This window comes from Pseudophryne corroboree, chromosome 7 (genome assembly GCF_028390025.1).
Source record: "Pseudophryne corroboree isolate aPseCor3 chromosome 7, aPseCor3.hap2, whole genome shotgun sequence".
Lineage (NCBI taxonomy): Eukaryota > Metazoa > Chordata > Amphibia > Anura > Myobatrachidae > Pseudophryne > Pseudophryne corroboree.
The window spans coordinates 359237049-359262237 of NC_086450.1; the positions used below are offsets into that span (position 1 = coordinate 359237049).

Genomic DNA, 25189 nt, shown 5'->3' on the forward strand with positions numbered 1-25189 from the left:
ATCAGGCGCAGTCTTTTCGTGGGCAAGCGGGCAAAAGGTTCCTCATTTTCTGCACCGTGACAGAGGGAGAGGAAAAAGGCTGCAGAAATCAGCCAGTTCCCAGGAACAGAAGCCCTCTCCCGCCTCTTCCAAGCCCTCAGTATGACACTGGGGCTGTACAAGCAGAATCAGGCACGGTGGGGGCCCGTCTCAATGAATTTCAGCGCGCAGTGGGCTCACTCGCAAGTAGACCCCTGGATCCTTCAAGGGATATCTCAGGGGTACAAATTGGAATTCGAGACGTCTCCCCCTCGCCGTTTCCTAAAGTCGGCTTTACCGATGTCTTCCTCTGACAGGGAGGCAGTTTTGGAAGCCATTCACAAGCTGTATTCCCAGCAGGTGATAATCAAGGTACCCCTCCTGCAACAGGGAACGGGGTATTATTCCACACTGTGGTGGTACCGAAGCCGGACGGCTCGGTGAGACCGATTCTAAATCTAAAATCTTGAACACTTACATACGGAGGTTCAAATTCAAGATTCAGTCACTCAGAGCAGTGATTGCGAAACTGGAAGAAGGGTCTCGGGACATCAAGGATGCTTACCTTCATGTCCCAATTTACCTTTCTCACCAAGGGTACCTCAGGTTTGTGGTACAGAACTGTCACTATCAGTTCAGACGCTGCCGTATGGATGGTCCACGGCACCCAGGGTCTTTACCAAGGTAATGGCCGAAATGATGATACTCCTTCGAAGGAAGGGAATTTTAGTTATCCCTTACTTGGACGATTCCCTGATAAGGGTAAGATCCAGGGAACAGTTGGAGGTCGGTGTAGCACTATCTCAGGTAGTGTTGCGGCAGCACGATTGGATTCTCAATATTCCAAAATCGCAGCGGATTCCGACGACTCGTCTTCTGTTCCTAGGGGATGATCCTGGACACAGTCCAGAAAAAGGTGTTTCTCCCGGAGGAGAAAGTCAGGGAGTTATCCGAGCTAGTCGGGAACCTCCTATAACCGAGCCAAGTCTCAGTACATCAATGAAAGGGTTCTGGGAAAAATGGTGGCTTCCTACGAAGCAATCCCATTCGGCAGATTCCACGCAAGAACTTTCCAGTGGGACCTGCTGGACAAATGGTCCGGGTCGCATCTTCAGATGCATCAGTGGATAACCCTGTCACCAAGGACAAGGGTGTCTCTCCTGTGGTGGTTGCAGAGTGCTCATCTTCTAGAGGGCCGCAGATTCGGCATTCAGGACTGGGTCCTGGTGACCACGGATGCCAGCCTGCGAGGCTGGGGGGGCAGTCACACAGGGAAGGAATTTCCAGGGCTTATGGTCAAGCCTGGAGACATCACTTCACATAAATATCCTGAAGCTAAGGGCCATTTACAATGCTCTAAGCTTAGCAAGATCTCTGCTTCAAGGTCAGCCGGGGTTGATCCAGTCGGACAACATCACGGCAGTCACCCACGTAAACAGACAGGGTGGCACAAGAAGCAGGAGGGCAATGGCAGAAGCTGCAAGGATTCTTCGCTGGGCGGAAAATCATGTGATAGCACTGTCAGCAGTATTTATTCCGGGAGTGGACAACTGGGAAGCAGACTTCCTCAGCAGATACGACCTCCACCCGGGAGAGTGGGGACTTCACCCAGAAGTCTTCCACATGATTATAAACCGTTGGGAAAAACTCGACAGGTATTGCGCCAGGTCAAGGGACCCTCAGGCAATAGCTGTAGACGCTCTGGTAACACCATGGGTGTACCAGTCAGTGTATGTGTTCCCTCCTCTGCCATCTCATACCCAAGGTACTGAGAATTATAAGATGGAGAGGAGTAAGCACTGTATTAGTGGCTCCGGATTGGCCAAGAAGGACTTGGTAACCGGAACGTCAAGAGATGCTCACGGAGGATCCGTGGCCTCTACCTCTAAGAAGGGACCTGCTCCAGCAAGGACCCTGTCTGTTCCAAGACTTACCGCGACTGCGTTTGACGGCATGGCGGTTGAACGCCGGATCCTGAAGGAAAAAGGCATTCCGGATGAAGTCATCCCTATCCTGATCAAAGCCAGGAAGGATGTAACCGAAAAACATTATCACCGCATTTGGCGAAAATATGTTGCGTGGTGCGAGGCCAGTAAGGCCCGACGGAGGAAATTCAAATGGGTCGATTACTACATTTCCTGCAAACAGGAGTGTCTATGGGCCTGAAATTGGGGTCCATTAAGGTTCAAATTTCGGCCCTGTCAATTTTCTTCCAAAAAGAACTAGCTTCAGTCCCTGAAGTTCAGTCGTTTGTAAAAGGGGTACTGCATATACAGCCTCCTTTTGTGCCTCCAGTGGCACCTTGGGATCTCAATGTAGTTTTTTGGGTTCCAAAAGTCACATTGGTTTGAACCACTTAAATCTGTGGAGTTAAAATATCTCACATGGAAAGTGGTCATGCTGTTGGCCCTGGCCTGTGCCAGGCGCGCGTCAGAATTGGCGGCTTTATCCTGTAAAAGCCCTTATCTGATTTTCCATTCGGACAGGGCGGAATTGAGGACTCGTCCTCAGTTTCTCCCTAAGGTGGTTTCAGCGTTTCACCTGAACCAACCTATGGTGGTGCCTGCGGCTACTAGGGACTTGGAGGACTCCAAGTTGCTGGACGTTGTCGGGGCCCTGAAAATATATGTTTCCAGGACGGCTGGAGTCAGAAAATCTGACTCGCTGTTTATCCTGTATGCACCCAACAAGCTGGGTGCTCCTGCTTCTAAGCAGACTATTGCTCGCTGGATTTGTAGTACAATTCAGCTTGCACATTTTGTGGCAGGCCTGTCGCAGCCAAAATCTGTAAATGCCCATTCCACAAGGAAGGTGGGCTCATCTTGGGCGGCTGCCCGAGGGGTCTCGGCTTTACAACTTTGCCGAGCAGCTACTTGGTCAGGGGCAAACACGTTTGCTAAATTCTACAAATTTGATACCCTGGCTGAGGAGGACCTGGAGTTCTCTCATTCGGTGCTGCAGAGTCATCCGCACTCTCCCGCCCGTTTGGGAGCTTTGGTATAATCCCCATGGTCCTTACGGAGTCCCCAGCATCCACTTAGGACGTTAGAGAAAATAAGAATTTACTTACCGATAATTCTATTTCTCATAGTCCGTAGTGGATGCTGGGCGCCCATCCCAAGTGCGGATTGTCTGCAATACTAGTACATAGTTATTGTTACAAAAATCGGGTTATTATTATTGTTGTGAGCCATCTTTTCAGAGGCTCCTCTGTTATCATGCTGTTAACTGGGTTCAGATCACAGGTTGTACGGTGTGATTGGTGTGGCTGGTATGAGTCTTACCCGGGATTCAATATCCTTCCTTATTGTGTACGCTCGTCCGGGCACAGTATCCTAACTGAGGCTTGGAGGAGGGTCATAGGGGGAGGAGTCAGTGCACACCAGGTAGTCCTAAAGCTTTTACTTTTGTGCCCAGTCTCCTGCGGAGCCGCTATTCCCCATGGTCCTTACGGAGTCCCCAGCATCCACTACGGACTATGAGAAATAGAATTATCGGTAAGTAAATTCTTATTTTTCAGGTAGCCCTGGTTGGCAACCAGGCTACCTGCTTCGTGGGACTTAGAGGGGGGACCAAACCAGCCTCCTGTGGGTTAATGGTTCGTAATCCCAGCTGACAGGACTCTGAGCTCCTGAGGTACTGATCACACATACCAGCAGCCAGCCGCCACCCTCTAACAGATGCCAAAGTTGCAGGTGCTGTGAGTGTTACACCGGGGTCCCGGTTAGCGGGTCGCCGGTGCAGTTTTGGTGGCAAGTTGCACGGCGGTCAAGGACCACGAGCTGCGGTGCCCGCCGCTGACAAATTGTCTAAGGGAAGATGCCCCGCAGTGCTCACTGTCACTAAAGGCTTTGTGTGTACTATTATACATATTCTGATGTTTTAATAACATGGCCAGTATAATCTATAAATCAAGGATTGCATGCCATTACAGGAGGCGGGGCTTCCCAGACCGGAACCAGAGGCTGGAAAGCACCATTTCCTGCTGCAGCAGATCATCCAGGCTGCATGAACGCTGCTCCTCCAGGGACCCACGCTGCTCCAAGATTCTGTACTGGTACCAGGGAGTCATAGGGAGGGGCGAGCACACCAGCGGTGATACCGCTGCACTCCTGTTAAGTCGGACACATATTTTACACATTGTACTGCTGTGTTCTCTGTGCTGGTGTCCGCTCCTAAGTGTCACTCCAGGGGCTCTCTAGGGTCTGTGTGGAGGTGTTAGTCAGTGGGCTGCGCTGTATTACAGTTCTGTAAGATGTCTGTTGACATGGTAATGTGCTGCTTGTAACTACTCTGTCTTCCGCGGGGTTGCTCATGTGTGAATAATGCTCCTTATCTCCACACAGGCACCTGACTGGTTAGATATTTGTAAATGCATGATTCAGAATGTCAATTCAGAATTAGCTGCAGCTAAAAAGGAGAGACAGGTGTTGAAACGGTCTATTGATTCTATGGCAAAAGCAGCAGATACCAGAAAGGCTTCTCAGCCCCCTCTGGTGGTTTCACATAAACACTCACTGCCACAGGTGCTCCAGTCTGATTCTGATCAGCCTGATGTGGATGATGATGATGATATGGATGAGGACCGCTCTCTTTCCACAGGGGTGAAGGCCCTCATTTTTGCTGTTAGAGAGGTTCTTCACATCCCAGATCAGGAGTCTGAACCAGATGAGGAGTTGTACTTTAATGTAAGACCAAAGTCCTCAGCCACTATTCCTGTGTCTAAAGAGTTAAACTCCCTGGCCAAGGAAGCATGGTTGAATCCTGATAAGAAATGTATAATTCCTCAGAGGTTTTTCCTTTTGGACGTCGACGGCAAAGTACGGAAAAACTGAAACTGGGGAACCGTTCCACATAAGAGGACCCTTAGTGCGGGCCAGTCTCAGAATCACATCTCTATCCCGATAATAAAGGAGTTTGGCAATAAACGTACGGAAAGGTGCCCCTGGAGGTAATGGACGCATTGGGACCCTATGGGCGCGCTCCACTGCAAAGTGTGAGGTGAACTCCTCCGCTCCGAACACATCCAACAGCCAACGTTCAAGAAATATTTCAGGGGGAGCACCCTCCTCTTTCTCTGGAAGTCCGACGAAACGGACATTATTTCGTCGCAATCTCCCCTCCATATCCGTCCTCTTTTTATGTACCTCCGTCATCTGAGACTCCAGAGCAGAAGTGCGTCTATCGAGAGGCGTAACCGTATCTTCCAGCTTAGAGATGCGCGTCTCCACTTCACCGACCCTCTCCCGCACCCCCTGGAGGTCGTGGTGTATAATAGAAAAGTCCGCCTAGACCTGACCGATCCTGTCGGCCAAGCGGGCTTCACTGGCCGTGACCGCATCCAGCACATTTTGCAAAGCAGTATCGGTGGCCTCCACAGATGAGGAGCTTGTCGATGGAGAAGGCAGTGCCGAGGTCGACCGTACCTCACCCCCCTGTTGGGACCGTGTCGGAGGATCTCTGGCAAACTTCTCTAACTTCGCCGCAGCCGCGGCAGACTGATGCGGTTTGACCATTATAGCCGAGCGGACGGCAGATGGCAAGAAAGTATAGTAAAAAGTATATCACAAACTGTCCAGGGGCGGCCAAAGAATAATATAGTGCAGTATATCAGAATTGCCCAGTCGCTGCCTGCGGGTAAGTATAGTATATCAAAACTGTCCAGTGAGTATATAGCGTATCAGAATAATCAGCCTCTGCTAGCCCAGAATGATAAATCACAACAGGATATTCCTCAGCATGAGGGACACATGCAGCGTGGATCTTGGCCAGATATGCCTTGTGGGATGCTGAGACAAAGCAACAAGTAGGCCCTCCAGGGGTTAATACAGCACTTCTCCCAGTCCCTATTAGTGATGTGCACCGGAAATTTTTCGGGTTTTGGATTCGGTTCCGCGGCCGTGTTTTGGATTCGGACGTGTTTTGGCAAAACCTCCCTGAAAATTTTTTGTCGGATTCGGTTGTGTTTTGATTCGGGTGTTTTTTTACAAAAAACCCTCAAAAACAGCTTAAATCATAGAATTTGGGGGTCATTTTGATCCCGTAGTATTATTAACCTCAATAACCATAATTTCCACTCATTTTCAGTTTACTCTGAACACCTCACAATATTATTTTTAGTCCTAAAATTTGCACCGAGGTCACTGGATGACTAAGCTAAGCGACCCAAGTGGCCGACACAAACACCTGGCCCATCTAGGAGTGGCACTGCAGTGTCAGACAGGATGGCACTTCAAAAAAATAGTCCCCAAACAGCACATGATGCAAAGAAAAATGAAAGAAAAAAGAGGTGCAAGATGGAATTGTCCTTGGGCCCTCCCACCCACCCTTATGTTGTATAAACAGGACATGCACACTTTAACAAACCCATCATTTCAGCGACAGGGTCTGCCACACAACTGTGACTGAAATGACTGGTTGGTTTGGGCCCCCACCAAAAAAGAAGCAATCAATCTCTCCTTGCACAAACTGGCTCTACAGAAGCAAGATGTCCACCTCCTCCTCATCGTCTGATTCCTCACCCCTTTCACTGTGTACATCCCCCTCCTCACAGATTATTAATTCGTCCCCACTGGAATCCACTATCTCAGGTCCCTGTGTACTTTTTGGAGGCAATTGCTGGTGAATGTCTCCACGGAGGAATTGATTATAATTCATTTTGATGAACATCATCTTCTCTACATTTTTTGGAAGTAACCTCGTACGCCGATTGCTGACAAGGTGAGCGGCTGCACTAAACACTCTTTTGGAGTACACACTGGAGGGTGGGCAACTTAGGTAAAATAAAGCCAGTTTCTGCAAGGGCCTCCAAATTGCCTCTTTTTCCTGCCAGTATACGTACGGACTGTCTGACGTGCCTACTTGGATGCGGTCACTCATATAATCCTCCACCATTCTTTCAATGGTGAGAGAATCCTATGCAGTGACAGTAGACGACATGTCAGTAATCGTTGGTAGGTCCTTCAGTCCGGACCAGATGTCGGCACTCGCTCCAGACTGCCCTGCATCACCGCCAACGGGTGGGCTCGGAATTCTTAGCCTTTTCCTCGCTTCCCCAGTTGCGGGAGAATGTGAAGGAGGAGCTGTTGACGGGTCACGTTCCGCTTGACTTGACAATTTTCTCACCAGCAGGTCTTTGAACCTCTGCAGACTTGTGTCTGCCGGAAAGAGAGAATACAACGTAGGATTTAAATCTAGGATCGAGCACGGTGGCCAAAATGTAGTGCTCTGATTTCAACAGATTGACCACCCGTGAATCCTGGTTAAGCGAATTAAGGGCTCCATCCACAAGTCCCACATGCCTAGCGGAATTGCTCTGTTTTAGCTCCTCCTTCAATGTCTCCAGCTTCTTCTGCAAAAGCCTGATGAGGGGTATGACCTGACTCAGGCTGGCAGTGTCTGAACTGACTTCACGTGTGGCAAGTTCAAAGGGTTGCAGAACCTTGCACAACGTTGAAATCATTCTCCACTGCGCTTGAGTCAGGTGCATTCCCCCTCCTTTGCCTATATCGTAGGCAGGTGTATAGGCTTGAATGGCCTTTTGCTGCTCCTCCATCCTCTGAAGCATATAGAGGGTTGAATTCCACCTCGTTACCACCTCTTGCTTCAGATGATGGCAGGGCAGGTTCAGGAGTGTTTGCTGGTGCTCCAGTCTTCGGCACGCGGTGGCTGAATGCCGAAAGTGGCCCGCATTTCTTCGGGCCACCGACAGCATCTCTTGCACGCCCCTGTCGTTTTTTAAATAATTCTGCACCACCAAATTCAATGTATGTGCAAAACATGGGACGTGCTGGAATTTGCCCAGATGTAATGCACGCACAATATTGCTGGAGTTGTCCGATGTCACAAATCCCCAGGAGAGTCCAATAGGGGTAAGCCATTCTGCTATGATGTTCCTCAGTTTCCGTAAGAGGTTGTCAGCTGTGTGCCTCTTATGGAAAGCGGTGATACAAAGCGTAGCCTGCCTAGGATCGAGTTGGCGTTTGCGAGATGCTGCTACTGGTGCCGCCGCTGCTGTTCTTGCTGCGGGAGGCAATACATCTACCCAGTGGGCTGTCACAGTCATATAGTCCTGAGTCTGCCCTGCTCCACTTGTCCACATGTCCGTGGTTAAGTGGACATTGGGTACAACTGCATTTTTTAGGACACTGGTGACTCTTTTTCTGAGGTCTGTGTACATTTTCGGTATCGCCTGCCTAGAGAAATGGAACCTAGATGGTATTTGGTACCGGGGACACAGTATCTCAATCAAGTCTGTAGTTTCCTGTGAATTAACGGTGGATAACGGAAACACGTTTCTCACCGCCCAGGCTGCTAAGGCCTGAGTTATCCGCTTTGCAGCAGGATGACTGCTGTGATATTTCATCTTCCTCGCAAAGGACTGTTGGACAGTCAATTGCTTACTGGAAGTAGTACAAGTGGTCTTCCGACTTCCCCTCTGGGATGACGATCGACTCCCAGTAGCAACAACAGCAGCGCCAGCAGCAGGAGGCGTTACACTCAAGGATGCATCGGAGGAATCCCAGGCAGGAGAGGACTCGTCAGACTTGACAGTGACATGGCCTGCAGGACTATTGGCTTTCCTGTGTAAGGAGGAAATTGACACTGAGGGAGTTGGTGGTGTGGTTTGCAGGAGCTTTGTTACAAGAGGAAGGGATTTAGTGGTCAGTGGACTGCTTCCGCTGTCATTCAAAGTTTTTGAACTTGTCACTGACTTATGAGGAATGCGCTGCAGGTGACGTATAAGGGAGGATGTTCCGAGGTGGTTAACGTCCTTACCCCTACTTATTACAGCTTGACAAAGGCAACACACGGCTTGACACCTGTTGTCCGCATTTGTGTTAAAATAATTCCACACCAAAGAGGTGATTTTTTTTTGTCAATGGCCATATTCGTCCCACGGACAACAGGTGTCTCCCCGGGTGCCTGACTTAAACAAACCACCCCACCATCAGAATCCTCCTTGTCAATTTCCTCCTCAGCGCCAGCAACACCCATATCCTCATCCTGGTGTACTTCAACAGTGACATCTTCAATTTGACTATCAGGAACTGGACTGCGGGTGCTCCTTCCAGCACTTGCAGGGGGCGTGCAAATGGTGGAAGGCGCCACCTCTTCCCGTCCAGTGTTGGGAAGGTCAGGCATCGCAGCCGACACAATTGGACTCTCCTTGGGGATTTGTTATTTAGAAGAACGCACAGTTCTTTGCTGTGCTTTTGCCAGCTTAAGTCTTTTCATTTTTCTAGCGAGAGGATGAGTGCTTCCATCCTCATGTGAAGCTGAACCACTATCCATGAACATAGGCCAGGGCCTCAGCCGTTCCTTGCCACTCCGTGTCGTAAATGGCATATTGGCAAGTTTACGCTTCTCCTCAGACGCTTTCAATTTTGATTTTTGGGTCATTTTACTGAACTTTTGTGTTTTGGATTTTACATGCTCTCTACTATGACATTGGGCATGGGCCTTGGCAGACTACGTTGATGGCATTTCATCGTCTCGGCCATGACTAGTGGAAGTGGATCTTGATCTTTCCCTATTTTACCCTCCACATTTTTGTTCTCCATTTTTTAATGTGTGGAATTATATGCCAGTATCAATAGCAATGGCCTACTACTATATATACTGCGCACAACTGAAATGCACCACAGGTATGGATGGATAGTATACTTGACGACACAGAGGTAGCTAGAGCAGTGGCCTACTGTACCGTACTGCTATATATTATATACTGGTGGTCAGCAAACTGTGCAAAACTTAAATGCACCACAGGTATGGATGGATAGTATACTTGACGACACAGAGGTAGGTAGAGCAGTGGCCTACTGTACCGTACTGCTATATATTATATACTGGTGGTCAGCAAACTGTGCAAAACTGAAATGCACCACAGGTATGGATGGATAGTATACTTGACGACACAGAGGTAGCTAGAGCAGTGGCCTACTGTACCGTACTGCTATATATTATATACTGGTGGTCAGCAAACTGTGCAAAACTGAAATGCACCACAGGTATGGATGGATAGTATACTTGACGACACAGAGGTAGGTAGAGCAGTGGCCTTCTGTACCGTACTCCTATATATTATATACTGGTGGTCAGCAAAATTATGCACTGTACTCCTACTATATACTACAATGCAGCACAGATATGGAGCGTTTTTCAGGCAGAGAACGTATAATACTGGTGGTCACTGGTCAGCAAAACTCTGCACTGTACTCCTCCTATATAATACTGCTGGTCCCCAGTCCCCACAATAAAGCAGTGTGAGCACAGATATATGCAGCACACTGAGCACAGATATGGAGCGTTTTTCAGGCAGACAACGTATAATACTGGTGGTCACTGGTCAGCAAAACTCTGCACTGTACTCCTCCTATATAATACTGCTGGTCCCCAGTCCCCACAATAAAGCAGTGTGAGCACAGATATATGCAGCACACTGAGCACAGATATGGAGCGTTTTTCAGGCAGACAACGTATAATACTGGTGGTCACTGGTCAGCAAAACTCTGCACTGTACTCCTCCTATAATACTGCTGGTCCCCAGAATAAAGATATGCAGCCCCCTGAAACAAAGTGAGAGGACGCCAGCCACGTCCTCTCACTATCATTTCCAATGCACGAGTGAAAAATGGCGGCAACGCGCGGCTCCTTATATAGAATCCGAATCTCGCGAGAATCCGACAGCGGGATGATGACGTTCGGGCGCGCTTGGGTTAACCGAGCCATACGGGAGAATCCAAGTATGCCTCGGACCCGTGTAAAATGGGTGAAGTTCGGGGGGGTTCGGTTTCCGAGGAACCGAACCCGCTCATCTCTAGTCCCTATGCGGAGCAAAGCAGGGCAGGGCAGCACTTATATTGTTCCCTGTCCCTATATGAAACAGAACAGGGCAGGACAGCTACTATATTGTGGGGAGGGCACAGGCACTTATATCACACAGCTGTGCCGTGTACCTCTTCCCCCAGTAGCAGAGTTCAGGAGGTCAGTGCGGGAGAGTATAGGCTGGCTGGGGCCACCGGAGCGAGCAGGGAGAGCGGCAGCGGGTCACGTGACAGCGCCGCGGCAAGAGCAAGGGAGAAGCGGCTGCTACGATCGCAACGGCAGAGGGGAAGCCGCGGATTTCGGCGCAGGCAGCGCTCAGACGGGAGCCGGGTGCAGGCGCTCAGCGCGGGGATGGCAGCGCCTCACGTGGTCCAGCAGGCCCCGGACCCCCGCACACTGGAGTTGCACTGCCACAGCGAATAGAGCACAGACGGGTCCCAGAGCAACACAGGGGCACCTCCACACTGTCCTGCAGGTAATGGGGCGGTTTGCAGGCCCAGGGGGAGACCCAGGATGGGATACCAGGATATTGTAGCCAAAGCCACGCCCCCTTTCTCAGAGGTTTTTAACTACTTTTCCCCTCCCCGCTGAAGACGGGAAGGTCTGGGAAAACTCCCGTCGGTTGACACGTCTGTGTCCAGACTGTCTTAAGAGATTGGTACTGCCGGTACCAGGGGCTATATCCCTGAAAGAACCAGCTGACCGTAAAATTGAGACCACTCTCAAGGCAATTTATATGGCAGCGGGTGTAGCACAGCGCCCCACAATAGTTTGTGGGTGGATTTCCAGGGCGATGGTAAAGTGGTCTGATTTTGTTATTGATAATTTAGATTCTCTGCCCCGGGAAGAGGTCATTGCTCTGCTACAGCACATACAGGAGGCTGCTAATTTTATGAGCGAGGCTATAAAGAAATTGTGTAAGGGAAATGGCCGCACTACTGCTACGGCTGTTTCGGCATGCAGGGCTTTATGGTTACGTTAATGGTCAGCGGACGCTGATTCCAAAAAGGGTGTAGAAAATCTTCCCTTTACGGGTGATGCCTTGTTTGGGGACAAATTAAATAAATAGATCTCCCTGGCCACGGCGGGTAAGTCTACCTATCTGCCGTCGGCTGCGCCACCTGCTAGACGTTCTTACACATGACTCTCTCTTTACAGTCCTTTCGTGTGGCGAGGTTCAGAGGCAGGGGCCAGGGCATCTCGCGTATGGGCGAAGTCCTGCCGGGATTCTTTGGTGAGGGACCTCATTTCCCAAGGCTACCGGCTGGAATTTCAAAACTTCCTCCTCACAGATTTTTCAAATCTGGCTTACCAGCTTTACCCGCAGCAAAAGTTACCTTGCATGGGGCCATTCAAAAGCTTTTGTGGACAGGGGTGTTGGTTCCTGTACCTCCTGCCTTACACAACAGGGGTTTTTACTCCAGTCTTTTTGTCATTCCAAAACCGGACGGTTCGGTGCGACCCATCTTATACCTGAAATCTCTAAACCCGTATTTACGGGTGTTCAAATTCAAGATGGAATCCCTGCGGGCAGTGGTCTCCGGTCTGGAAGAGGGGGAATTCCTGGTATCCCTAGATGTCAAGGAGGTTACCTACACATCCCCATGTGGACCCCTCATCAGGCTTACCTCAGATTTGCCATCTTGGACGGCTATTTCCAGTTTCAGGCCTTGCCCTTACCCCTACTTGAACGATCTGTTGATAAAGGCAATGTCCAGGGAGCTTCTATTGCACAGCATCGAAATGACGATTTGTCTGCTTACGGATCATGGGTGGATCCTAAACTTCCAGAAATGTCACCTAGAACCGACCCAACGCCTTAATTTCCCGGGAATGATTCTGGATACAGTGTCTCAAAAGGTGTTTCTTCCAATGGACAAGACCTTGGCTATCCAGGGCATGGTCCGCTCAGTGCTCCATCCTCGCAAGGTGTCCATTCATCTTTGCATATGCTTGCTGCTTACGAGGCAATCCATTATGGCAGATTTCATGATCGGCCATTTCAGCTGGACAAATGGTCGGGATCTCACCTGCACATGCATCAGGAAGTGACCGTATCTCCGAAATCCGGGATCTCTCTATTATGGTGGCTGCAAGTTCCTCACCTGGTTGAAGGCAGGACTTTCAATATCTACTCATGGATTCTACTCACTACAGATGCCAGCCTCCGGGGTTGAGGGGGCTGTGACCCAAGGGGCCCAGTTCCAGGGAAGATGGTCAGTTCAGGAATCTGCTCTGCCGATAAACATCCTGGAACTCAGGGCAATTTACAATGCTCTGCTGCAAGCTTCCCATATCCTGAGGGATCGGCCGATCCAGGTTCAATTGGACAATGCCATGGCGGTGGTGTACATAAACAACAGGCAAGGGGGAACAAAAAGCAGAGCGGCGATGCGAGAAGTGTCAAAGATCCTCCTCCGGGCGGAGGCCAACGCAAGAGCCATCTCAGCCATATTCATTCCTATTCATTCCAGGTGTTGACAACTGGGAAGCGGACTTCCTCAACAGACACAACCTCCATCTGGGGGAATGGGGCCTACATCCCAGGTGTTTCAACAGCTAATTCACCGGTGGGGCTGTCCACAGATAGAGCTGATGGCTTTTCGTTTCAACAAGAAGCTAGGCCAGTACTGTTCCAGAACGAGGGATCCGCAGGCTGTAGCAGTGGATGCGCTGACGACGCCATGCGGATACCAGTTTGTGTACCTGTTTCCTCCTCTACCGCTAATCCCAAGGGTTCTAAAAAGACTACGAAGGGAAAGTGTTCAAGCAATTCTAATTGCCTCGGATTGACGTCGACAGGTGTGGTACTCTGACCTCCTACCCATAATTCTGGAGGATCCCTGGCCTCTTCCGCTCCAAAAGCATCTTCTTCAACAAAGTCAGTTCGTCTATCCAGACTTACAGCGCCTACGTTTGATGGCTTGGAAGTTGAGAGGAAGATTCTATCAAGAAAAGATCTTCCCTCCCGGGTGATTTCCACCATGGTCCAAGCCAGGAAGATGGTAACGTCAAAACATTATCAACGTATCTAGAAAGAAGTATGTTTCCTGGTGTGAAAGTAGAAAGGTGTCTCCCGTGGAATTTAGAATTGGTAGTTTTCTACTTTTCCTGCAAGCGGGAGTGGATATGGGCCTACGCTTAGGCTCCATCAAAGTCCTAATTTCTGCGCTCTATATTTTCTTCCAGAAATAACTTGCCATGTTGCCAGAAGTTCAGACTTTCCTAAAAGGAGTACTTCGTATGCAACCACCCTTTGTATCTCCCACAGCTCCATGGGATCTCAAAGTGGTTTTGTCCTTTCTTTAATCAGACCAGTTTGAACCCTTGCATAGGGTGGAGTTGAAATTTCTCACCTGGAAAACGGTGACATTATTGGCATTGGCGTCTTCAAGACGTGTCTCTGAATTGGGGGCCTTGTCCTGTAAGAGCCCTTATTTGATTTTTCATGAAGACAGGGCGGAACTCAGGACCCGTCCTCAGTTTTTGCCAAAGGTGGTTTCAGCTTTTCATGTCAATCAGCCCATTGTGGTCCCAGTGTTGTCTGATGCTTTCATTGGGCCAGAGTCCTTGGATGTATTGAGGGCTCTGAAGGTTTAGGCCAACAGCACGGCTCATCATCGAAAGTCTGATTCGCTATTTGTCCTTTATGATGCCACAAAAATTGGTCATCCGGCTTCTAAGCAATCAAATGCTCATTGGCTCAGGGTTGACCATTCAACAGGCCTATACTTCGGCGGCTCTGCCTTCGCCGATGTCTATACGGGCCCACTCGGCGAGGTCTGTGGGCTCTTCCTGGGCAGCTGTCCAGGGTGTCTCGGCCTTACAGTTGTGCCGAGTTGCTACTTGGTCTGGTTCGAACACCTTTGTGACATTCTATCGGTTCGACACCTTGGCCAAGGATGACCTTCAGTTTGGTCAGGTGGTTTTACAGGCATCTCGGCACACTCTCACCCATTTGGGAGCTTTGGGACTTCCCCTTGGTACTAAAGTACAGAACCCCAGTATACACTAGGACGTTAGAGAAAATAGGAATTTGATACCTACCGATAATTCCTTTTCTCGTAGTCCGTAGTGGATACTGGGCGCCTGCCTCAGTGCTTCGTTTCCTGCTTACTTGTGTAAGTATTTGGTTTGTCCGCCATTGCGGTCCTGTTATGTTGTTGGGATAGCTGTTCTATCCTGGTTGGGTTGGTGTTGCTATCCTCTGTTCTGGTTAGCGCCTTCCTTTTTTGTTATGGTTGTGTGTTGGCTTGTTGCGTCACCGCTGTTGTATTTATTCCTTTTCTTGTGGTATGTCTGTCTCCTCGGGCACAGTTTCCTAGACAGTCTGGTAGGAGGGGCATAGAGGGGAGGAGCCAGCCCACACATACACACACTAAAGGTTTTAAAGTGCCAGGCTCCAGTGGACCCGATCTATACCCCACGGTACTAAAGTACAGAACCCCAGTATCCACTACGGACTACGAGAAAAGGAGTTATCGGTAGGTATCAAATTCCTATTTTAGCACCTTGTAGAAGATAGCTGGAATCTAGTTGCTATGGGCAACATCTCCTCTTCTGTGAATCCGCAGTTTAGTAAATATACCTCTAACTCACCACATTGCCACTCATTTTTATTGTGATCATCATGGCCACTGGTAGTCCTCAAAGGCAGAACATGTTAAAGTAGTTACAGTAGCACAAAACAGTCTGTCTGTGAAGCAGGTAACAGCACATGTACCAGAATATGAATGACCTGGGAGATGAACCCCATGAAAGGTAACCTCAGTGTGTCACTCTTGTCTTTGTGTTGCAGTTGGGCTATCATACTGTTCACTGCTATTGCTGTTGTGATCGTCTTTGACCCAATGGGCCACAAGAAAGCTCTGTATTATGTGGGGAGTGAAGATCACAATATGGAGAGCAGCCAGTCGCAGCAGGTGCTGTACAACATCAAGAAGACGGCCACAAGGGTTTGGGAGACTCGCTTCCGACTGCTCTGCTGCTGTATAGGCAATGACAATGACAATAGAGTGGCTTTCTCCAGTATTGCAGAGCTTTTCAGCACCTACTTCTCGGTAAGCTCCATACAATTGGATGCAGTTTTCAGCATGCTTAAAGCGGCATTCCTGCTTTTTTTTTCTTTTTACAGGTAATTCTCCCTCAATCCCACTTACTAAAAATTGCACTGTTGCCCACACCAACATTTTGGTTCTGTGCTCCAAACTGCAGTCAAAGTTATATCTGATTGTATGCTATGGGTAATGGCACACTGTATTAGTAAACAAACTACTGTCATTACTGATTGTGCGTGTTGCCATTTTTTTCACTCTGATCAGCCCACCTTTGCTGCCTTCTCCCTCTCTAGCCAGGATAATGTTGACATCCTCTTATCATCATCTCCCCACCACCAGCCCCCTTGACCTCATTTTCTTACACATCCTGCACTCCCTCTTTCCGGCTGCTTACGCTCACCCTTCTACTGCCCTATGTCTTTACTCTACATTGCCTCCAAATTCATTGAGAGGATTATCTACAGTATCTCCATCTTGCCCAATTCCTTTCCACCCACTCTCTCCTTGACTGGCTTCCGTCTGGTTTCTGATCCCTCTGCTCCACCAAAACTGCCTACACTATTGTAAACTCTGACCTTTTCGACTCCCAAGTTAAGGGTCACTGCTCCCTCTTTATCAGTTTGTAGCCGTTGACATTGATTACTACCTTCTCCTCATTTGTACCATCCACTCAGTAGACTTCTACGATTCTGTCCTCTCTTGCTTTTTCTTCTACCTTTTCAACCGGTCCTTCTCCATCACTACCTCTAACTTATTTCCTTTATCAGTTGATGTCCCTCGAGACTGTCTTTCTCTTTTTTTCTCTACACGTTCCTTCCTGTCTTCAATAGCATCTTAATGTTGATGACAATGACATCTATTTCTACTCCCCTGACCCCTCTCCTTGGCCTCGCCTGCGTCTCTAACTTACTTTCTGGATGTCTGTGGGCTTCCTAAAACTTATTGTAAAGAAGACTGAACCGTGGTTGTTCACAATATTAATATGATTGGCACATCTCTTTCAGGACACAGATTTGGTTCCCAGTGATATTGCTGCCGGGCTGACTCTCCTTCACCAAGAACAGGACAAAGTAGAGTTGAGCCGGGATCCGGATGAAGTTGTGGCCCAGTCTCCACAACATTCTACGGTAAGACTTGGTTTCTTGTTAGCTGTAGCCATGTAACTTATGCACAAAGTGTAGATTGATGGGGTTGTCCATTTCCTACAGTTGTTGGACCAATTGAAATGGGTATTTCCCATGTAAATGTTTTAGTAGACAAAAGGACTACCGTATATACTCGAGTATAAGCCGACTTTTTCAGCACTCTTTTTTGTGCTGAAAAAGCCCCCTCGGCTTATACTCAAGTCAGTGCAGGGGACACGGAGGGCAATGCAGTGCAGTGTGAAGGAGGGACACGGAGGGCACAGCGCGCGCCTCTCCTGTGTCCCTCCTGCGTCTCCGGCGGCAGCGGCGGGTCTATTAAAGGAAGTACACGTTCGTGAGCTCTGATTGGCTCATGAACTGGCACTTCATTTAACAGACCCGCCGGAGACGCAGGAGGGACACAGGAGAGGCGCGTGCTGTGCCCTCCGTGTCCCTCCTTCACAAGACAGCGCGGGAGCGGCGGAAGGTAAGTAACTGCCACTGGGGGAGCATATTTGGCACTTGGATGGGGGGGGGCGCATATCTGGCACTATGAGGGGGCATATCTGGCACTATGAGGGGGCATATCTGGCACTATGAGGGGGCATATCTGGCACTGAGGGGGCATATCTGACACTGTGGGGGCATATCTGGCAGTGTGAGGGCTGTGTACGGCTAGAGCTGCATTTCCCACCCTAGGCTTATACTCGAGTCAATAAGTTTTTCCAGGTTTTTGTGGTAAAATTAGGTGCCTCGGCTTATATTCGGGTCGACTTGTACTCGAGTATATACGGGTAATTCTCCTGTTTTGTGTTGCTGTGTGTACCTCAGTGAGCATGGTGAAAACAAAAAAAAGGCAAAATATTGTGTGAGGAAGTCAGACAGAAGCCAAGCTTGTACAATCTTCAGAGACCTTGATGTTCATGTTTCCACAGTGCGGTCTTTTATTAGGAAGTTTAGGGCCCACTGCATTGTAACCAACATCCTTAAGAGAAAACGTGATAAAAGTTTGCAGTGCAGGATTGTTCAGATGGTGGAGAAATCACCAAGATCATCTGCCAAACAGATTAAAGGTGACCTTCAGGTAAGTTTTCAGTGGCCAGCTCAATGATAGAAGTTTATATGGTAGGGCCCCACTTCTGTGGGAGAGACATAAGAAACCCTGAATAGAATTTGCAAAAAACACACATGTATGTGCCCAAATCCTTCTGAAATAATGTACTGTAAAAAGATGAGAAAAAGTAAGTTTTTGGTAGCACATCATCACTGTATTTTTAAAGAAGACAAAATTAAGCTTTCAAACCAAAGAGCGTCTTCCCTAAAGGTGAAACATGGAGGAGGTTCGTGATGTTTTGTGGTTGCTGTGTTGCCTTGAATCTCTGCATGGAATCATGAATCTGTAGACTTCAGAGCCATTTTGGACTGCAATAATAGCCAAAAGATAGCTGCCTCTTCTTCGAAAGTCTTGGGTCTTCCAGCAGGACGATGACCCCAAACACTCTTCAAAAAGCACTCAGGAGTGGATCAAGGCAAGACGTTGGGTTGTGCTGAAGTGGCCAGCAATGAGACCAGATCCGCATCGCACAGAAAACCTGTGGAGAGATCTGCGGACGCCAGTTTGTAGAGGGCAGCCTTCAAATTCGATAGGTGCAGGATGCTCATCACTGGATATAGGGTTGCTGTAATTTCTCTAACATCCATAAGGGATATTGGGGGAGACTAGTACGATGGGGTATAGATGAGGTCCAAAGGAACCAGTGCACTTTAAATTTCTTCAACTGGGTGTGCTGGCTCCTCCCCTCTATGCCCACTCCCACAGGCAGTTTAGAAAAAAGTGCCCTCAGGAGAGGATGCACATCTCTGCAGCTCCAGAGAGTTTTCTTCAATTTCTTTTTAACCTTTATTATTTTCGGTATGCTGTCTGGGCAACAGCATACCTGTGCCATGGGAGTTAGTGGGGACACTGTCACCGGCCTTACGAAGTGCAGAGCCGCTTCCCCGCTGCAGGACCACCGTCCTGAGGGGCTGTTGTTCAGCGGGGCACTGCGCCTTGGCTAGAACAGCCGCAGCACTCCGCACATCGCTAACGCTGCCTGGAGGTAACATCAGTGGTGAGTTCAAACCGGGGGCCCCACTAGGGGGGTTCCCCGATTCACTGTGTGGCTGACCACGGGTGCGGCGTACGGGACCCTCCTGGGGGGCTTCCCGCTAAGATCCCCTGTGTGTTTTGACCTATGAAGGAGACTTGCCAGTATAAATATTCATTATATATCCGGCGCCATTAGGGGGGCGGAGCTAACTCAGAGCGGGACCTTAGGCGTTTTGGCGCCTTCCTCTGCTTACAGCAGCCATCTACAGCACACACGGCGCTTCCTGACTCACAAGACACGCTGGAAAACTGGTACAGGTTGTAGCAAAGCGGGATAGCTGCTTTTGTACACTATCCTGATCCTCTGTAGGACTTAAATTGTTAGTGTTTACTGTGTTTAGAAAGCTGACAGTCTCACTGGGGCTGTGCAGCTCGGGGTGTGCTGGTGTCCTCTCTCATCTTTGTCTCCTCTCACATACAGTAGGGCAGGCTTGCACTATAACTGTCTGTGTGTATGTTATTGTGCTTACTGTGAAATATGGGTAAACACAAGCTGTGCAGTGTATATCACACCAGATTCTCTCCATTATCTAATGATTCTGTTTCCTGTGAACAATGCAGTCAATATTCACAAATCAGTGAAGGGGGTCCAGAGCCCCACTGGTTAGGGTCTCTTAAGATTATGCTGTCAGAGATGTCTTCTCAGCTCACAGCTAATGTGCAGAAGACTCAACTACTGCAACAAGCTGTGGCAGATTTAGCTGCTAGGGCAGATGCGCAGCCACCCCCCTCTCTCATGCAGGTCCACAGAAGCGTGGTTTACCTGCTTTGCTATCAGATTCAGATGATGATATTCAAGGTGATAGTGATGACCTGGATCCAGATTCTACTCAGGGTATTGAACCCCTCATTTTGGCTATAAGGGACAAGGTTAAAGCTCGCTCTAGAGGACGCTGCATCACAGCAGTCGTTTTTCTTTGTCCAAAACAAGCACAATGTCACTTTCCCTATTTCTCCAGAGTTAGATGACTTATTCAAACAGGCCTGGTAAAATCCAGACAAAAAATTCAAGGTAGAAAAGTTTGGGAGGAACCCCCTGCGGTGGATGTCTCAGTCTCTCGCCTGTCTAAGAAGGCGGTGGTGCCTGCCCTGTGCTCCTTTACTATGAAGGATCCTGGGGATCTAAAGATAGAGACTACCCTAAAATATTTATACACTGCAGCTGGCCTTTCACAAAAACCGGTCATTGCGGGTTGCTGGATGACCCATGCTATTTCTCTAACGTCCTAAGTGGATGCTGGGGACTCCGTCAGGACCATGGGGTTTAGCGGCTCCGCAGGAGACAGGGCACAATAATAAAAGCTTTAGGATCAGGTGGTGTGCACTGGCTCCTCCCCCTATGACCCTCCTCCAAGCCTCAGTTAGATTTTTGTGCCCGGCCGAGAAGGGTGCAATCTAGGTGGCTCTCCTGAGCTGCTTAGAATAAAAGTTAAGTTAGGTTTTTTATTTTCAGAGAGTCCTGCTGGCAACAGGCTCACTGCTACGAGGGACTTAGGGGAGAGAAGTAAACTCACCTGCGTGCAGGATGGATTTGCTTCTTAGGCTACTGGACACCATTAGCTCCAGAGGGAGTCGGAACACAGGTCTCACCCTGGGGTTCGTCCCGGAGCCGTGCCGCCGACCCCCCTTGCAGATGCCGAAGTTGAAGAGGTCCAGAAACAGGCGGCAGAAGACTTTCAGTCTTCATAAGGTAGCGCACAGCACTGCAGCTGTGCGCCATTGTTGTCAGCACACTTCATACCAGCGGTCACTGAGGGTGCAGGGCGCTGGGGGGGGGGCGCCCTGGGCAGCAATGTATTATACCTTTTTTATGGCTAAAATACATCACATATAGCCCTTGAGGCTATATGGATGTATTTAACCCCTGCCAGATCTCACAAACTCCGGGAGAAGAGCCCGCCGTTTTAGGGGGCGGGGCCTATTCTCCTCAGCACACGGCGCCATTTTCCTGCTCAGCTCTGCTGTGAGGAAGGCTCCCAGGCTCTCCCCTGCACTGCACTACAGAAACAGGGTTAAAACAGAGAGGGGGGGCACTTATTTGGCGATATGATTACATAGGTGAAAATGCTATAAGGGAAAACACTTGTATAAGGGGTTGTCCCTGTATAATTATAGCGTTTTTGGTGTGTGCTGGCAAACTCTCTCCCTCTGTCTCCCCAAAGGGCTAGTGGGGTCCTGTCCTCTATCAGAGCATTCCCTGTGTGTGTGCTGTGTGTCGGTACGTGTGTGTCGACATGTAGGAGGACGATGTTGGTGAGGAGGCGGAGCAAATTGCCTGTATTGGTGATGTCACTCTCTAGGGAGTCGACACCGGAATGGATGGCTTATTTAGGAATTACGTGATAATGTCAACACGATGCAAGGTCGGTTGACGACATGAGACGGCCGGCAAACAAATTAGTACCTGTCCAGGCGTCTCAGACACCGTCAGGGGCTTGTAAAAACGCCCATTTACCTCAGTTGGTCGACACAGACACAGACACGGACACTGACTTCAGTGTCGACGGTGAAGAAACAAACGTATTTTCCTTTAGGGCCACACGTTACATGTTAAGGGCAATGAAGGAGGTGTTACATATTTCTGATACTACAAGTACCACAAATAAGGGTATTATGTAGGGTGGGAATAATCTACTTGTAGTTTTTCCTGAATCAGATAAATTAAAGTGTGTGATGATACGTGGGTTTCTTCCGATAGAAAATTATTGGAGGTATACCCTTTCCCGCCAGAAGTGAGGGCGAGTTGGGAAACACACCTTAGGGTGGATAAGGCGCTCGCACGCTTATAAAAACAAGTGGCGTTACCGTCAAAGAGCCAGCTGATAGGAAGCTGAAAAATATCCTAAAAAGTATATACACACATACTGGTGTTATACTACGACCAGCAATCGCCTCAGCCTGGATGTGCAGCGCTGGGGGGGCTTGGTCGGATTTCCTGACTGAAAATATTGATACCCTTGACAGGAACAATATTTTATTGACTATAGAGCATTTTAAGGATGCATTTCTATATATGCGACATGCGCAGAGGGATATTTGCATTCTGGCATCAAGAGTAGATGTGATGTCCATATCTGCCAGACGATGTTTATAGACACGACAGTGGTCAGGTGATGCAGATTCCAGACGGCACATGGAAGTATTGCCGTATAAAGGGGCGGTCCATCGGACCTGGTGGCCATGGCAACAGCTGGAAAATCCACTTTTGTTACCCCAAGTCACATCTCAGCAGAAAAGGACACAGTCTTTTCAGTCTCAGTCCTTTCGTACCCATAAAGGCAGGCGGGCAAAAGGCCAGTCATATCTGCCCAGGGTTAGAGGAAAGGGAAGAAGACTGCAGCAGGCAGCCCATTCTCAGGAACAGAAGTCCTCCACAGCTTCTGCCAAGTCCGCAGCATGACGCTGGGGCCATACCACCGGACTCAGGTGCGGTGGGGGGTCATCTCAAGAGTTTCAGCACGCAGTGGGCTCACTCGCAAGTGGACTCCTGGAGCCTACACGTAGTATCCCAGGTGTACATTGGAAATTCGAGACGTCTTCCCCTCACAAGTTCCTGAAGTCTGCTTTACCAACGTCTCCCTCCGACAGGGAGGCAGTATTGGAAAAAAATTCACAGGCTGTATTCCCAGCAGGTGATAATCAAAGTACCCCTCCTACAACAAGGGAAGGGGTATTATTCCACACTATATTGTGGTACTGAAGCCAAACGGCTCGGTGAGATCTAAAAGATTTGAACAATTACATACAAGGGTTCAAATCAAGATGGAGTCACTCAGAGCAGTGATAGCGAACCAGGACGATATGGTGTCACTGGATATCAGGGACGCTTACCTACATGTCCAAATTTTGCCCTTCTCACCAAGGGTATCTCAGGTTCGTGGTACAGAACTGTCACTATCAGTTCAGACGCTGCCGTTTGGATTGTCCACGGCACCCCGGGTCTTTACCATGGTAATGGCTGAAATGATGATTCTTCCTAAAAGAAATATGGACGCTTTCCTGATAAGGGCAAGGTCCAGAGAACAGTTGGCGGTCGGAGTAGCACTATCTCAAGTAGTTCTACGACAGCACGAGTGGATTCTAAATATTCCAAAATCGCAGCTTTTTCCGACGACACGTCTAATGTTCCTAGGAATGATTCTGGACACAGTCCAGAAAAGGATGTTTTCTCCCAGAGAAGAAGACCAGGGAGTTATCCGAGCTAGTCAGGAACCTCCTAAAACCAGGAAAAGTATCAGTGCATCATTGCACAAGGGTCCTGTGAAAAATGGTGGTTTCTTACAAAGCGATCCCATTCGGTAGATTTCACGCAAGAACCTTTCAGTGGAATCTGCTGGGAAAATGGTCCGGATCGCATCTTCAGATGCATCAGCGGATAACCCTGTCTCCAAGGACAAGGGTGTTTTCTTCTGCGGTGGCTGCAGAGTGCTCATCTATGAAAGGGCCGCAGATTCGACATTCAGGACTGGGTCCTGGTGACCACGGATGCCAGCCTGAGTGGCTGGGGAGCAGTCACACAAGGAAAAAATTTCCAGGGAGTGTGATCAAGTCTGGAGACTTCTCTCCACATAAATATACTGGAGCTAAGGGCAATTTACAAGGCTCTAAGCTTAGCAAGACCTCTGCTTCAAGGTCAGCCGGTATTGATCCAGTGGGACAACATCACGGCAGTCGCCCACGTAAACAGACAGGGCGGCACATGAAGCAGGAGGGAAATGGCAGAAACTGCAAGGATTCTTCGCTGGGCGAAAAATCATGTGATAACACTCTCAGCAGTGTTAATTCCGGGAGTGGAAAACTGGGAAGCAAACTTCCTCAGCAGGCATAACCTCCACCCGGGAGAGTGGGGACTTCAGCGGGAAGTCTTCCACATGATTGTAAACCGTTGGGAAAAACCAAAGGTGGACATGATGGCGTCCCGCCTGAACAAAAAACTAGACAAATATTGCGCCAGGTCAAGGGACCCTCAGGCAATAGCGGTGGACGCTCTGGTAACACTGTGGGTGTACCAGTCAGGGTATGTGTTCCCTCCTATGCATCTCATACCAAAAGTACTGAGAATCATAAGAAGGAGATGAGTAAGAACGATACTCGTGGTTCCGGATGGGTCAAGAAGGACTTGGTACCCGGAACTTCAAGAGATGCTCACGGAAGAACCGTGGCCTCTACCTTTAAGAAAGGACCTGCTCCAGCAGGGGCCTTGTCTGTTCCAAGACTTACCGCGGCTGCGTTTGACGGCATGGCAGTTGAACGCCGGATCCTGAAAGGGCATTCCAGATGAAGTCATCCCTACCCTGGTCGAAGCCAGGAAGGATGTAACCGCAAAACATTTTCACCGCATTTGGCGAAAATATGTTGCGTGGTGTGAGGCCAAGAAGGTCCCTACAGAGGAATTCCAACTGGGTCGTTTCCTACATTTCCTGAAAACAGGACTGTCTATGGGCCTAAAATTAGGGTCCATTAAGGTTCAAATTTTGACCCTGTCAAATTTCTTCCAGAAAGAACTGGCTTCAGTGCCTGAAGTTCAGACGTTTGTAAAAGGGGTACTGCATATACAGCCTCCTTTTGTGCCCCCAGTGGCACCTTGGGATCTCAATGTTGTTTTGAGTTTCCTAAAGTCACATTGGTTTGATCCACTCACCACTGTGGAATTAAAATTTCTCTAACGTCCTAGTGGATGCTGGGGACTCCGTCAGGACCATGGGGAATAGCGGCTCCGCAGGAGACAGGGCACAAAAGCAAGCTTTTAGGATCACATGGTGTGTACTGGCTCCTCCCCCTATGACCCTCCTCCAAGCCTCAGTTAGGTTTTTGTGCCCGGCCGAGAAGGGTGCAATCTAGGTGGCTCTCTTAAAGAGTTGCTTAGAAAAAGTTTTTAGGTTCTTTATTTTCAGTGAGTCCTGCTGGCAACAGGCTCACTGCATCGAGGGACTTAGGGGAGAGAAGTGAACTCACCTGCGTGCAGGATGGATTGGCTTCTTAGGCTACTGGACACCATTAGCTCCAGAGGGAGT

General features: G+C 49.1%; 1 protein-coding gene across 2 annotated transcripts in view; it reads left to right on the forward strand.

Moving 5' to 3' along the window:
- Nucleotides 1-25189, forward strand: part of DAGLB (diacylglycerol lipase beta) — a 128939-nt gene that overhangs the window by 57796 nt on the left and 45954 nt on the right. For both annotated transcript variants that reach the window (XM_063934464.1, XM_063934463.1), the window contains exons 4-5: nt 15644-15905; nt 16907-17029. In XM_063934464.1, coding sequence (XP_063790534.1) covers nt 15644-15905; nt 16907-17029 — 385 coding nt within the window. The remainder of the gene's footprint in view (nt 1-15643; nt 15906-16906; nt 17030-25189) is intronic.